At 47.5% G+C, this 16,319-nt stretch overlaps 1 protein-coding gene across 11 annotated transcripts in view; it reads left to right on the top strand.

The window, feature by feature from the left end:
- ABLIM1 (actin binding LIM protein 1) overlaps positions 1–16,319 on the top strand; it is a 243,771-nt gene that overhangs the window by 202,676 nt on the left and 24,776 nt on the right. For 6 of the 11 annotated variants that reach the window (XM_059661512.1, XM_059661511.1, XM_059661508.1 and 3 more), the window contains 5 exons: positions 5,337–5,414; positions 6,431–6,586; positions 8,617–8,652; positions 11,088–11,217; positions 13,766–13,885. In XM_059661512.1, coding sequence (XP_059517495.1) covers positions 5,337–5,414; positions 6,431–6,586; positions 8,617–8,652; positions 11,088–11,217; positions 13,766–13,885 — 520 coding nt within the window. The remainder of the gene's footprint in view (positions 1–5,336; positions 5,415–6,430; positions 6,587–8,616; positions 8,653–11,087; positions 11,218–13,765; positions 13,886–16,319) is intronic. The other 5 variants (XM_059661514.1, XM_059661507.1, XM_059661513.1 and 2 more) reach the window with 2 other exon arrangements.

The following is a 16,319-nucleotide window of genomic DNA, read 5'->3' as shown; positions in this document are numbered from 1 at the left end:
CTACTTAGTCTACTGGTAAGACCTCTCTTTGTTGGTGGGGTTATTTTTGTTTGTTTGTTTTGAGGAAAATAAAAATCTTTATTGAAGTCAAAAGTGAGTGCTTGACAGTTTGCTAAGGAAATAAATGTAGGTCATACAGGCCCCTTCTTCACCAGAGATTGAGTGAGGACTGCCCATACAACTAGAAGGATCTTATGTTGCCAAATACAATGAAGTGATTTGGCTAATCTTATTGGAAAAATACTCTGAGAGGTCACAGCCATTCATAACCTTTTCTATATCTGTATGCCTTCTCCACCCTTCCCTCGCTCCCCATTCCCCCTCCCCTCTCCCCTTTTCTGTGTCTGTTTCTTTTTTTTTCTTCTTTTGGCCAAAGAACTGGATTTTTCCAGCTGTGCTTTCAAGTTGGTTTTTTCTGCAAAGCTTAAGGAAAAGGTGCTTAAAGAAAAGCTAGTAAATGGCATATGCCTTCAACAGCTTCGTCATGGTCCTTGTTTCCTGTCTCCATGGGCATGCCGCAGGGGAGAAATATTTGACATTATCTTCATTTATAATGTAGGCAAGAGAGTCATTTTGTTCGTCATAACTTTCACAGAGGATTCCAGAAACAAAGGCTGTTGGCCCAGTGGGTTGTTAAATGCATGTAGTAACTTCTGGGTCTCTGTTGTTAGCCTGGATAGCTGAGTGGGTCGAAATAGTAACTCAGGTTAAATAATGGCGCGCAAGGATCATCTGCAGAAATGCGGATCATCAGTAAACTTTTGTCACAGCCCAATGAGGTGACGTAGAGTTAAGTTAGCGGTAAAGAAGGGATTTTTAAAGAAGGAAAGCATGTCAGGAGTTTGTGCTTTTGAGGTTGACACATGTTTCCGTTTGAGTGGATTTGAGCGGCTCTGTTGGGAGACAGCTCTGGGCCATTTGATGATGTTTGATGGATAGAGACCCTCACTCAGCAAGTTTTGTGTTAATTAGATGGGAAAATACAGCAGGAAGAGGAAAAGGGGTTCTTTGAACAATAAACAAGATGTTTATTTAAAATGCAACATGTTAAAGTTCTAGATCTTTAGAATCAAAACATAAAATTCCAAATATTGAAGATGGAAACTCTAAGATAATAGTTCCGTTCTTCAAAGTACTTTTGTGATCGTCCTAAGGGAGAGACCTCTAATCTCTGCTGATTGAGCAAACACACTTCGGGGGCCACGAGGGAATGTGACAACAAGCAGCGATCCCGCATGCGCTTCAGCCTTGAGCGCAGGTCAAAGGGCAGCCAGCCAAGCCCTGTCCTGGCAGATGAGACAGGCCCGGGCAAGGTCACCGGTCAGCGCCAGATGCGCCGAAGGGCGTTAATTACCGGCGCTGAGCCCTAGGCAGGACGGCACTGCCTCGGAGGGTACAGAACCACCTCCGAAGGGCCTGCTCAAGAGGGGGAGGGCACTTGTCGGCTCCAGGTGGGACCGCGGCCCCGTGGCCTGCGATACGTCACTTAACATCTGAGTTCTGATGGAGCCGCCTATGTGTGGCAGCTGCGGAGAGCTCTAGGGAAGTCTGGTCCACGCAGCTCACGTTCTAAAGGACTGTCCTCCCTTGAGCAGAACGGAGTCAGCGCCGTCCTTCATGTTTCAGATTAACTGGCTATGAAACCCAGTCTAGCGTCAAATGTCTGGGAAGTGCCAGGCAAGATGCTTGAGCTTTAGATGTACTGTCTCATTCCTCCCTGTGAAGTGGGGGCTGTTACTACCCTCTCCTCCATTCTATAAATGGGGACATTGAAGCCCAAGGGGGAGAGAGAGAGAGAGAGAGAGAGAGAGAGAGAGAGAGAGAGAGGAGAGAGAGAGAGAGAGAGAAGAAGACTTCATGTAATGTCACACAGCCAGTAGAGCCAAGATTTTGAACTAGCCTTTTCACCTCGCTATATTACAGGATACAAAGTTGTGTTTTATCCCATTAATTCATTTTAGACAGGAAAGCAGAGAAGGGCTATTGTACGAAAATAGGCAAGGGAGACTGTAGTCCATCCATACACAAGATGCCTGCGGAAGTGACTGTCACAGCGAGGTCAGGAGATGGGAATGAGGCAGAAGCAAACAGTGGTGAGCGCAATGAAAGGAAGAGCCGTGCTGAACCCCCAAGAGACTTGAGCGTTTCTCAAACATCGCTAAGGAGTCCGAGGACGCACACAGCACGCGAGTGATCTCCAGCAAGAACCTGAGCCTGGGTGGATGTGGTGGACATTGACTTGACCTTGAAAACTATCTGATTCTAGAACTCTAAAATATTTACTTTGGAATCAGAGACTCTTGGGCAGGGATATACAGATTGGAAGTAATTCTGATCTGAATTACCAGTAAAGAATCAAATGAAACAATAAAAATTCAGGTTGGTGGATAACTCTTAAACCCTTTAACCCAACAATATACTAGTAAATGAAGCAGATAGATGCTTCTGAGAACGCTGACATAGCTCACTGGACCATCTGATCCAGTGAGGGAGCAAGGCCGAGAGAGACCGAGCGGAAACAGGCTGGCTCAGCCACAGGGACTCGTCTCTTCCAGGGAAGAGAGCATTAGAGACCCTCTGACGTACACCTGTGTTCTCCAGCTGTGTTCCTGTGAGCACACACAGGGCAGGAGAGAACAGAGCACTGCAGAGCCAGCCCAGGTGCATTGTTACAGCAAAGGCAGAAAGAATCCCTGACCCACATTTGGCAAAAAGTCAGGATGAGGAACGTGGGAGAGACCCTCAGGCTCAATGTGCATGTGATTATTCACACGGTGTCCTAGATGCTGTTCATGAAAACAGGCCTTTGTCATAGCAACGCCAGTAACTGGAGACATCTGACTGTCCTGCATCCTCCCCTGCCCCACCCCAGTGCAGCCAGCCAGTGTGGGGTCCTCACCCCACCCCAGCACAGCCAGCCAGTGTGGGGTCCTCACCCCACCCCAGCACAGCCAGCCAGTGTGGGGTCCTCACCCCACCCCAGTGCAGCCAGCCAGTGTGGGGTCCTCACCCCACCCCAGTGCAGTCAGCCAGTGTGGGGTCCTCACTCCTCCCCAGCACAGCGGGCCAGTGTGGGGTCCCTACCCCACCCAGCACAGCGGGCCAGTGTGGGGTCCCTACCCCACCCAGCACAGAGAGCTAGAGCAGGGTCCTCACTCTACCCAGCATGGGGAGCTAGTGGCAATAAAAGTATTTTCTATTTGCAGGCACTCTTTTCTGCTACTTGATCTCATTTTTCTTTATTTCCACCTCCCCTGTCCCATAGCTGTGTTGATGGGAAATAAATGGCCCCAGTTACCTTATGCTGGGCGGGGGGGGGGGGGGGGGGGGGAATTTAGTGCAGGATGAAGAGCTTGGGCTGTCCCCCGGGTTCAGATCCTGACACTTGCCTGCCTGTGTGGCTTGGAGCATGCGTCCTTTTCCTCATCTGTGGAGTAGGCAACCGGCCTCACAGGGCTATTGAATGGTTAAATGAGACCAGCCTGGCAAGGGCTGCCGCACAGTAAGTGGGCAATAACTATTAGCTGCTCTTAGCATCCTCCTGTTGTTCCTTAGGAGGTTTCACTTTGACATTGGGTTTGGCCAGTAGTAGCTCCAGGTCACTGGAAACTGAGGACAGCCTGTGGCTCATGTGTGCCCTGCAGGGGGGCGCATTCGCTCAGTTTTACCAAGGCTGGCGTCTCTTCTTAATGGAGGGCGGGCCTCGGTGTCACTTCTGTGTGTTGATTAGGAAATGGATCAAGGAAACGGACTTGCGAGTAGTGTAATTATGTGAATCCCTTCTCATGTACTCAGATCGGGGCATTCTCTCATATTGCGACATGCCTGTGGCTGGAAAATTGTAACTAGAAGGAAAGTGCTTACACGTGGCAGGCCTTGGGGGAGGGGCAGCCGCCCTGAGCCTGGCACAGGCCCACCTGTGCACGGTGTGAGTCCCCACCCCCACCCGCCCTCCTGTCTCAGAGATCGGAGACCTGGCTGAGACGATCAGTGCTTCCTGTCAGAGGGAGTCCCGTCACTGCCAGCCTTGTGTGGGCCGGGAAGGGGGTGGGGGCGCACCTCTCACCGTTTCAGAGCTGAGTTACTTAGTGATGCCATATCCTGGTTCTTAGGAGTCCTTTTCACTCGGGGACATTCCTATTCCAGGTGCTAACAGCAGTGGAAACTTCCCTAAAGTAGATCTAGAACTTACCTTCCCCAAGACAGAGCTACAGGGAGAGCAGGTCCTCCAAGACCAGGCCTTTTCCAGAAGGGGCGGAGCTGCGGTAGGAGGCAGTGAGTCCTGCTCATGCATGTCCCTCCCGCCCCTGTCACCACAGGGTTCTCTAAACATCTGCTCTAAAGAGGAGTTTCTCTTATCTTCCCTAGCGGCTGACCGGTGTAACTGGGCTCAAATTATGTCTTTAATATAAGTCAAGTGCCCCCACACAGAGTGTTTGTTTAAAATTAATTCATTCTAGCTCAGTCCCTCAACAGATACGTGCATCCTCTTTGTACTTGTGCAAATCATTGGGCATATACTGTGAAAAACTAAACCCTATGTGGACAGAGATCACAACTAAAGTTAATGAGGGAGATAGGCATGATGCAAGGAAACCAATAACCATGAAGTTATACATTTTATTCCTGAAGGAGAAGAGTGGCACTATGAGAAAATAACCAGGGCAATCAGCTCCGGGTTGAAAAGTCAGGGAGGGCTTCTTTGAGGAGGTGACATTTAAGCTAAGACTGAAGGAGTGGGGAAAATCAACTAAGTAACATTGGGGCTCAGGGCATTTCAGACAGAGGGAGCAGCGAGGTAAGAGCCCTGAGCATGCACCATGTCCTGGAGCGATGGGGTAGCAGAGAACAGCAGGGACCAAATCCTGAGTGAGGCCCAGGACTGTGATTTTGTTCTAAGAGGACACTGAGGCCAAAGCAGGATGGTGATGATCCAAATTATGTTCTTAAAGGCCTCTCGGGCCACTGGGTACCAAGTAGATTCAAAAAGAGCAAGAACGAAGGCAGAACCCCACAGCGGAGGTCATGGTCACAGTCGAGATGCGGAGGTGGTGGCAGGGGGTTGTGGCAATGCAGACAGAGAGAAACGTGCTTGCAGGCAGAGCCGGGACCTGTGGGGCACAGGGGAGAGAAGGTAGAAAGCACCCCCACCCCTGCACTTTCACGGCTGACTGCGCAGCCAGCTACCCATCCACCTTCCTCTCCAGGTTACTCAGTAAAGTTACAAATCTTTCCTTTCTTAACCAGCTTGGTTTTGAGCAAAGCTTAGGGACTCAGGTCAGTCTTGAATCAGCAGCCATGGCCTGAAATCTTACACGTCACTGTCTGTTTCGCAGCCCACCAGGACTTCCTCCGAAAGCATCTATTCCAGACCAGGCTCCAGCATCCCAGGGTCCCCGGGCCACACTATCTATGTAAGTCTCCACTTCCGGAAGGGACTTCCGGGACAGGCGAGGTAGCCCGTCGTCATAGTGGATGGATAATGCAGAATGGAACGATTCAAAACGACTTCTGTTTCTCTTCTGAGACCATTTTCATTTTTGTAGATCAGCCTTCTCAATCATGTACTCCTTCAGGAACTTAAATTTATCTGTGAACCTGATCATCCTGAGCTATCAAGTAGATGATCCATAACGTGCAGAAATACGACGCAGGACTTAAAAACTATTCTGCCAAGCTTGCAGCTAGATATTTGGGGATTAATGATACACTTTATTTATTTATTTATTTTTGGTTAATCCTCACCTGAGGATATTTTTTCCATTGATTTTTAGAGAATGGAAGGGAGGGAGGAAGAGAGAGAGAGAAACATCAATATGAGAGAAACACATCGTATAGCTGCTTCCACACACCCCGACCAGGGCCAGGGATCAAACCTGCAGCCCAGGTACATGCCCTTGGCCAGGAATCGAATATGAGATACTTTGGTGTGCAGACCAATGCTCTAACCATTGAGTACCCGGGCCAGGGCAAATTATAGACTTTATATTGACTATTCTTAAATTCTGCCACCAAGGTATTTAAGTATTTAGTTATTGGTTAAATATGAAGTTATTGATTTTAGCCAGGTGGGAGTTTTCCTTCTCTGGAGTAAACTTAGGGAAATATCCTGAGGGTGTACAGGCTTCTGTACTTGATGAATTCCATATAGACTTTTTCCTAAGCTTTTGGTGACTTATAGTTTTAATGTGATTAATATGTAAGGGGCAACTTTCTAGAGTTCACCTGTGCTAAGCTAGGTGTTTTGTGACTTATAGTTTTAATGTGATTAATATGTAAGGGGCAACTTTCTAGAGTTCACCTGTGCTAAGCTAGGTGTTTTGTTTTTGTCTATTTTTAAGGTTGCCGCTTTTTGAGCACGTAACGAAAAGCACAAACAGTTCCCCGGAGGTGACACTGCAGAGTAACCTTTCTCTCTGCTCTTTGCCAGGCAAAAGTGGACAACGAAATCCTGGATTACAAGGACTTAGCAGCCATTCCCAAGGTCAAGGCGATTTATGATATCGAACGTCCAGATCTTATTACCTATGAGCCTTTCTACACTTCCGGCTATGATGACAAGCAGGAGAGACAGAGCCAGGGGGAGGTAAGAGGTTCCTACAAGTTTCGAGTCGTGCAACAGCTTACGTCTCTTTTGTCATGTGTATAAGAACTACCGATTGGAATCCAGGCCAGTCAGAGGGTCCTTTTGATGGCACATTATTCACAGCCTTCCATCCCAGGTGCTTTAAGGTCCTCAAAAACCTGTGCTTGGCCTCAGGAGGTTACAGAGAGGCAGGGGAGCAGACCAACCACACGAAAACCAAGGGAAGGATGAGTAAGCATTCGTACCGGGTGGTAGGATAGAGGAGCTGGCCTGCTGAGAAGGAGGCCAAGCTCACATGGAGTCTGTGAGCTGCCAGAAGGAATAAGGCAGAGGGTCTTCTGGGCGGGGGTGGCGGGGTGGGGAGGTCTGGTCTTGGGGCCAGCTGAACTATATTTATGGGGATCATGAGGAGAGAGAGTACACCCTGCAATTTTGACAGCTGCAGTTTTTAACACAGGGTGATAATTAGTATGTGCAAAAATAGAAGAATTTCGAGAGATGGTGCCATGATATAATACAGGCGTATGCGCCAGGGTTCTGGAATCAAATCACCCGGCGTAACCTGGGGACTCCACATGCTGGTGGCATGACATTAGCCATGTGACAGCCATGGTGACCTAGTTTCTTCACCTGCACGACAGGGTCATGACAGAATCTCCCTCCGGGTGACAGTGAGGGTTAAATTAACTACCAGCTCAAGATTAATATATATATCATATCTAAACAATGTATTATCTGTGAACGCTCATGTACATGAGCTAACCTTTTGTAGCAGTTAGCAGAGAGCCAGGCTGGCGGTGAATATTCAGCCGTGACCGTTGTTACTGTGGTTTTACCTGTCCCCTAGGGGTGTGCTCATGCTTTCCCAGCTGACCATCCTGCTGCTGGGCCAGCGCCACTGAGCCCGGGGGGCCTCCCCCCTCCCACCCGGGGCTGGGATTTTCCTGCTGTCACCTCCTACCCAGGTCTCTGGGCTCTGCTGTATTTCCCCTGGACTAAATTATTTTTTTCTCTAAATTTGTTTTCCTGTTATTTTTTAAACCGGAATCATGTACATAACTAGTTTGAGTTCACTCAGATATACGTTACTCAAGTTCTGGTCTGAAATCAGCCGTTCAACCAAGGTGGAAACGGACTGTACATGTAACAGCACACAGTGCCGTGCGATCTTAGATGAAGAAAAGGCATGAAAATGGGATTTTGTTTAATTTGTTCACAATTATTACATAATATTTATTTTGTAATTATATTTACTTACAGTCCTATTTCTGCTTATTTAGAAATATCATATATTGTTCATTTTTGGTTTTTTTCTCCCGATCTGGGTTTTACTCTGCAATTGAAATAGTCAGTTGGGCAGGGAAAGTGATATCCGTTTTCACGTAGTGCCATCTAGTGGTCAAATAGGCGTAGCTGCACCTGCGGCCACTCAAATGCAGCTGTAGGAGCAACTTGATGATGTATTCCTTCAGTTATTAACACTTCCTTCATAGAATCCTTATACTGCCATTCTAGAAACACCGGAGGAGTAAACTTGAAATTCTGGGTGCCTTAGAAAGCAGGGGTGGCGCGGAGCCTGAAGGTGAATGGTGGTCAGGTTGGCAAGGCCACCAGGGCAGGAAGCCACAGACCTGGTCCTTACCGGCCTGTTTCGGTCATCAAACCATTGTATGTGATTCCTGTGCTTATCATTTGGTTAATAATCATGTTCACTGAATCCTGTAGACACTGAAACTCAAAGCAGTAAACAGCACTGGTTAAGCATAGAGGGGGAATAACTCCCATTTGTCTAGCTCAACCGCATGTACTTATCAAAACCCGTGGTTCCCGGGCAGAAACATGCGCCACAGTCCCCCGGGAGCTGTGTGCCTGCCGAGCCCCACTCTCAACTCACTGCATCAGGAACGGGGGCAGGCCAGGGTGCTGGCGCGTGTATTTGGAATAATGTTTCCAGGTGATGCTGACAAACAACACTGACAACTGACAAGTTAATAAACATAGTGATTTTTAATTCTCTCTTATTCTTCTAGTCGCCAAGGACTTTGTCTCCTACTCCATCCGCAGAAGTAAGTGCCATTCTTGAAACTTATACTGGGTGGAGCTGGGGAGTTGCTCGGACCTGTCCTAGCCTAGGATTTGGGGGAAAAGACATTAAATAAAAGAATAGAAAAACTGTGCGCGAGATTATGATGAATTAGAGGCCTGGTGCACCTGGGGGGAGGGGGAGTCCCTCAGTCTGGCCTGCACCCTCTCGCAGTCCAGGAGCCCTTGGGGGATGTCTGACTGCCACGGAGGCGAGAGAGGCTACCACCACTGTGCTCTCCAGCCATGAGCCCAGCTTCTGGTTGAGCGGTTCACCCCCTGTGGGAACGCACTGACCACCAGGGGGCAGCTCCTGCATTGAGCATCTGCTCCCCTGGTGGTCAGTGTGCATCATAACAACCAGTCATTCTGCCGTTCAGTCGATTTGTATATTAGCCTTTTATTATATAGGATGTAGGCTTCCTCGCAGGTAAGATATGGTTATAATACACAGCAGTAAAGTTCTCTTTACATGGAGACTGTGGGGTAAAATCAGCCTATGGCCTGAGCCTGTGCTTCTGAGTGGTAGGAAGGGTCTACAGGTAGTGAGGCCACTTGTCCCAACGTGAGGCTCTCTCCCCTTATCCATAGTTACTGACCCAAATCCTAGCAGACTGGATTATCTGAAGTGGCCAACAGTGGTCATAGTGTGTCCTATGAACAGCCACCTTCATAGGAGCCCACACCTTTTAGCCTAAAATAAATTATTTTTCCCCCTTCTCTGGGTAAACAGACTTTACAGTGGCTGTAGTACCGATCTCCAAAATATAACAACTCCCCCACACTGTACCCCACATCCCAGTGTCAGGAGTTTCTAGGCTTACCCTCCCCCACATTCACTACCTACTTGGTGACCAGTGGCTTTCTGTCATCCCTGCATAATTTTCCTTTGCAGGGTGGCTCTGAGACTAGTGGCCTAAGCTCAGACCAGCCCAGACCCGAGCATGGTCCAGCACCAAGTCTGCCCCAGCCCTTTCTTTCATTGTAGCCATTACAGCTAATAACCAAGGGACTGTGTGTCCCTTGTGCTTTCTATTATTTTGCATTTCCTTATGTATGCAGTGAGCAAACTCCTCCGGAGTTAGATCTAGCCCCACCTAAAAATAACAATAACAATAAATAAAATCAATAATCTTGTCTCAAAGCCAAGCAACTTTCTGGATCTTCTACATAAAACTGAACTGATCTTAAGTTATTGCTATAACTTGATACAGGAAAAACTCTGTAGTATTCTGATGGTCAGTGGCTGTGGCCTGTGAATAATCAATTTCTATTAGCATTCTGATCATAACAGCTGAAGTTATGAAGAACTGACCTCTCTTATTGGCCAGTTGCAAGATTCAGGCACATTATGTGGGGACTTTTTGTTTCGTTGTTGTTTTTATTTGATTTATTGTGACAGCCCGTTAGGATCAAGCCAAAGCCTCTTGCCATGTGCTTTCAGATTACACGCAGCCCTGGGTGCTGAGGTTTTAACATAGTCATTGCTCACACACGCTTCCCACCTTCTACTGTGTCAGCAGAAACTTCATGGGTCAACAAATTCCTGAAATGCCAAACATTCTAGTACTATCATCATCCTTTAAATAGCGATATATTATGTTGATGCGTGGGGCTTTTTCCCCCTTTATACCTAATACATTATTTTCTAGACTTGGACATCGGTGACATGCTGATGGTGTTATTATGCCCTCATTTACTTAATTGCTCCCTAACTTGCTAAGCATGTGATACAAAGTTTGCTCCTTAAAAATGGTGTTATTTTAAATATCTTTGAGTAAATTCTAAAGATCATTTAAAGATTTTTTTTATTATTTCCTTGGAATATGTTTCCCAAAGTCGAAAGTAGAATGACTGAGGCCACCACCAGCTTGTTCTCCGGGAAAATCGGCTTAAAATGTCACCAGATGAGTGTTGTGGACACTGTGGGCTGGCGGTCAGAACAGGGGCTGAGATTGGAGCGGGAGGTGGGCTCTGAGGCGGGCTCTGCCTGTACGAGCTACACTCGTACCCATGGGTCTCTTACCTGCTCGGAAGCTTCTGGAACAAGGGGAAGCAATAGCATGTGTCCCGCCTTCCTTATTGTGCAGGTCTGATGAAACGATGTATGTGAGCAAACATCATAAGCCTAAAAAGCCCAACACACACGTAGTCATTGGAATGACTCCCTTATCCCAGAGCTCTGTCAACACTGGAGTCTGTCATGCCTGCCTGTCAGAATTGGGGTAACCGCAAGTACGACAGGTCTTGAACAGAAGGCATGAACCACGGATGCTCGTCTGCATGATGTTTAAGGACCAGGGCCCTGAAGTGTATCCATGAGCCCCTGGGTAGCTTTCGTGGGACCCGACATCACTTGAACATGACCGTGGCCCCAGTGCACGCTGTGTGCCCACGCTTTCTCGCACTGTGTTTCCAGGGCTACCAGGACGCTCGGGACCGGATGATGCACCGGTCCACCAGCCAGGGCTCCATCAACTCCCCGGTGTACAGCCGCCACAGCTACACTCCCACCACGTCCCGCTCTCCCCAGCATTTCCACAGACCTGGTAAGGCCGTGCTCCCAGGGTTCTCTGTACGATAGTCCGCGTTTCTGTGTGAGGCTTTCTCCCCGTCACTGAGAGCTGGCTGCCGAATACTGACCCCTCTTCCAGAAAAAAAACCTCCTAATGACTATAGTTTGTGTTGCATCTTTCCTTGAAACAGAGTTATTTTGTGGTTATATTCATTATGATTTATTAAATAATTACATTTGGACAGGGAACGCCAGTAAGCAAAGGAGGGTGTTTTGGGGTTTGGTTTTGTTTTCCTTTAGTCTTGAAGATCTCCAACAGAAACTATTTTGATGTACCTTTTAGGCACATCAGCCTCATCCAAGATCCAGGATTAGCCATTTGTTGGTGGGTTTATTCCGTTTCTCTTCTCCAGGCACATGGTGTTACCGAGCATGCTTGGTTAAGCACCTCCTAGAATAAAGTACAGTAGGGCCTTGACTTACGAGTGTCCCGACTAACAAGTTTTTTAAGATACCAGCTGTCTCTCCCCCGATTTTTTGCATTGAGTTGATAGAGTAATTTGAGTTAACGAGCTCCTTAACGAGCTCGGTCTCAGAACGAATTAAACTCGTAAGTCAAGGCCCCACTGTATTGTATACAAGCTCAGGGTTGTATATTACTTTTATGATACATTCCAACTCTAAGATTTTGAATCAGACTTGGAAAACATTAGAGATGTATTGTGAAAGAGAATATGAAATTGTAACGCACTGCCGTTGACCTTTATCTGTGCAGAATTTGACCCCTGTTAGTGGGTGTCTGATATGGGGAGTAAAAAAAGAATGGGGGATCCCAGCACAGATCCAGAATTGCCCAAGAAAGGGATTCCCAAAGGAAGACTTGGGCCTTTTGAACAAACGCGTGGTTAGTGATGACATGCATCTATGAAAACTTCATTGTAAGTTTCTTGCTTCTGCACAACTGATGAGGACAAACCCCCTTATATGCTAAAATAAACCCAAAGGAAATGAATACAATGTAAAAGGATTGCAATCTTTTCTCAAGAGCCATAGATTTAATGCTATTAGAGGAATGAATTTTTATTATTTGATCCTTCAGTAATGTATAGTATTTTTTCTAGACTCAATACTTTGTTGAGATACAGTCATTTTCATATTGAAGTTAATGAGAATTTTCAGGCAATGAATTCCTTTCTTTTTCCATGTACAAGTATATTCATTTCATGTGTGCCCTGGAGCTGGGTCTGGATGTCAGCCTTTGTCCATCTGGGTGGCAGGAACTCCTTTAAGCTGCCACCCTGTGTGTGGGCATGTTGCTGAGGGAGGTCACTGAGACCCCAACCAGGACCTTGTCAGAATGACACGGGGCTGCTGGGAGATTGTTCCGGAGCCCTCTGAGGGGAGGGAGGGGTCAGTCAGGGGCAGTGCTTCCCTTCAAGGCCATGTCCTGATTGAGCACTGGAAAGTTTTCATCTGTCCTGGTCATGGCTCTAACGTCAGTAGCCTTCAGAAATTCCCCGTATCCTTCCGTCTCTCCTTCACAGCGTATGGCAGATATGTGATGCCATGATCAGGGTTTCTAAGCATTTTTTCAAGGTCTGCCCTAGTGAAGTGAAGCTGGTGTGGTCCGGATAGCATAGCTGTGGTCTGTATAGGGTGGGGGACGTCTGGCCCGCGGGCCGTGTAAGGTTCCCCAAATCATTTGGTCTGGCCCTGCCAAGGCTTTAGGGGCGAGTTAATTAAATGCTTGACCACACAGCAGGCTAATCTTTAAGTTGGTAATTTTGTATGGTCCACGACGACGTGATAAATATCCGCATGGCCCTTGGTGGAAAAAAGGTTCCCCACCCCTGGTAGAGCACCTCAAGTTATCCACTCCGAAGGTCCTAGATGCCAGGCGAGGATGCAGGGCCCCTGGGCCTAGCTTTAATGTCCGCCCTTCTTCCGAGAGAACAGCGCTGCCACTACCTGGCTCTCGGGATCCTAAGCAGCTCTTAGCCACCCAGGGAACACAGGGCTGGGGTCTTTTCCTGCGTCAGCAAAATAAAATTAGACTTCCAGGGGGAAGATGTGCAGCTTAAAAAGTGAAAAGAATCTGTCCCTTACACATCGGCCCCTCTTCTCAAGGTTCCTGCAGTGACTGGCACTTTTTGGACATGTGCTTCCGAGGGTCTGGTTTGTCAGTTGCTTTTTAAAAACAGCTGTTTTGGGGTCTAAATGATGTGCCCGGTACTGGCTGACCCATAGCTGGTGGCATCCTAATGGGGGCGGGGCGGATCTTGGTGGCCATTCCTTCTCGCTAAGGCCCTTCATTCTTAGAAAGCGCCTCTGTACCAGCCTGAGCCTGGGTATCTGCAAATTCTCCCCACCTGCCTAGCCCTTAGCAGGAGCTTTCTTAACCCTTTTGCCTTCCTCCCTTTTCAGACTCCTGATGAATGATCTTGGTCCTCCCTCTGCCCCCCGCCCGCCCCGCCCCCCCCCCCCACACACCCCTTGGAACGATGCCTGGTCCCTGCTCCTGTGTTAATTTCTGTTCTTCTCTTCTGTTTCCACCTCGCCCGCCCCGCCTCCTTGCCGCCCAGAGCTGCTGTCTCCTGGTGTGCAGAGGTTGTCCTACCTGCGCACCAGCAGCCTCAGCTCCGCACACAGCGACTCCCGCCCCAACTCCCCCTTCCGACACCACTTCATCCCCCAGGTCAAAGGTAAGGAGGCAGGCTTCCAGGCAGCGCCGCCTGCTGGAGAGTTATTAGCACCGGGAGGCTAATAAGGCGATCTCCAAGGGTCAGCCCGAGCTCCCCTGGCATGCCTGCCTGTGTGGCGCCTGCACCAGCCGTGCCTTAGAACTGGCATAGCACCTCCCGGTGGAGAAACATGTCACTTCTAAGGGCCCTCGATCAGGAAACAGGAAGTTTGTTTACGACCGCAAGATTGATCTAGAACATATATATTACTATTTTGTTTTTCTGTACGTCAAAAGCAAAATATAATATATAGTTTGGGTATTTGCCTGGTTTTAATATGCGATGTGGCTCAGCAAAACCCAGCGGGATTCAGCAACAGATATTCAAAAGCCGTCCTAACGGTGATGAGCCGCTTAACCACTTACCGATATCAACAGCGTTTGGACCGTAGAGAAAACATCGACAGCGAGGGAACTTAAATGTCTAGGTTTGAGCTGACCGAGTCATCTTCTGTTGGCCTCCCCTGGTGTCTGCATGATGGAGGAGCGAGGCTTTGCCTTCTGAACTCTGCTCCTGTCCCCCATTTCTGCCTGTCCCCTTTATGGCATTCCCACTGTTTCCTCCAATGTCCTTTAAGCTTCTGTAGCAGCCCTCCACAGGGCTCTGTTCCCCTCCACCGGCTGGGGAAGCCAAGAGCCCCAAAGGAATAAGGCAGTAAGCAAGTGTGAACTCCCACAAGGAAGCTAATTCTTTCCATAGCCTTGATTTAAGCCAATGAAAGGAGCTAAAAGGGGAGGAGCAGGCAAGCACAGATGTGGTCAGGGGTTTGAGCCAGTCCTGAAGGATTCTCACCTGGTTCCAAGTGCTCGTGTCACTAACGCTTCTGTTGCGTAGCCTAAACGCTGTTATATTTGAAAGATCGCTTGCAGTCTACTCAAGCTATTTCGTTTTTGCTCGCTCGGATTTTTGAGCATCTGAGTCCTAAAATACAGATGTGTTGTGCTGATCAGCATGTAATCATTGTATGTGTGCTATGCTGGCATTTTCTGTGCCATGAAAATAACATTGCTGACATGCCTATTGAAGACACACACTATTTGCCATTAACAAAGAGACCCGTCTTTTTTGGTAGATGCGGCACTTTCTAAAATTCTCGACAGATTATTTAAAGTGGTCTTGGAGAGAGAGAGAAAACTTTTTTATATAGATGTAAGATGATACTTTAGACAAGTTTATAAAACCATAAGAAAGTATTGAAGAAACTTCAAAGATGTATTTTAAAGAGACTTGAATATAGGAGCCCTTGGCCAAATCAAGATTTTGTTTGTTTTTAATACACCAGGGAAAATACATTTTTAATTCATTGAGATGTAAACGGCCTTGTTTGGTTATGTTTCCTCTTTCAGAAGAGGTACTTTTCGTAGAAAGAAAAGGGCCGTGTGCCCTGTAAGGTTATACAAAGTTTGTACAAACAGCACATCACAACGTCTCCCATACCTTCTGTCTGTGAGCAGCCTTAGGAGAGATGGATGGTCCACCCATAGGGACACTGGAGTCCTTGGTGGGGTACTCAGTGTGGGACCTCGGATGTTGGCTTGACTTTGAGTGTTACTTGCCTCACCTGTGAAACCTCTCCTAGGTCACTAGAGCGTGTGAGGTCAAGTGCCCCGGTGTAAGCACCGAGCTTAAGGGAGTCTTCGGTGCCCCCTCGGCTTGGTGCTCTTAAAGCACTTTCCGTCTTCCTTTCGCTCTTCACAGCGTCTGTGACGTAGGCCCAGAACGGAGATGGAGAGCTGCGGCCCTGGGTCAGCGACCCGGCCAAGGGCTCACAGCTGGCAAGTGGCAGCTCCAGGACCAGACCCCAGGCCTTCCCATCCCTCACTCAGATGAGGTGTGTGCATTTCAGTACAAAATAGACATAGAGTTTAACTCTGATTGTCCACCTCTTCTTCACTGGAAAATCGAATTCTTACTGAGGGTAAGACAGGCAGCTACTTCAGTCACATAAATTACAAAATTAGCAATTTTTGCTTTTTAATAGAAGTATCAACTGGTTCTAAAAATTACAGCACCTCTGTGTGTCTAAGTGGACCTGTATTAAAAAAATATGGATATACTTTCCTGTTTTCAGTCTGAATTTGAAGTTTTTGACACAAGTGTTATGGATTTAAGTGATAAACAACATTAGGCTAAGCGGGGTTAGCATGACCCTGAACTTATACTTAAAAACACCTGATAATCTCCCATTTTCTTTTCACTGCACATATACCTATAGCTTGTTCATATGACAGAGTCTATAGAAAATAAACTAAAAAATATAGAAAATGTAAAATATAATGTACATCACAGTATATGCTCAGTTTTAAAAGTAGATGAGCTTTTTACCGAACTACAAAATGAACCATGGAGAATTTGTACAGTAACTATAAAAGCCTGGCATAGTTGCATGGCTAAA

Source organism: Myotis daubentonii, chromosome 13, assembly GCF_963259705.1.
Source record: "Myotis daubentonii chromosome 13, mMyoDau2.1, whole genome shotgun sequence".
NCBI lineage: Eukaryota > Metazoa > Chordata > Mammalia > Chiroptera > Vespertilionidae > Myotis > Myotis daubentonii.
This window is presented reverse-complemented; position numbering and strand designations above follow the sequence as displayed.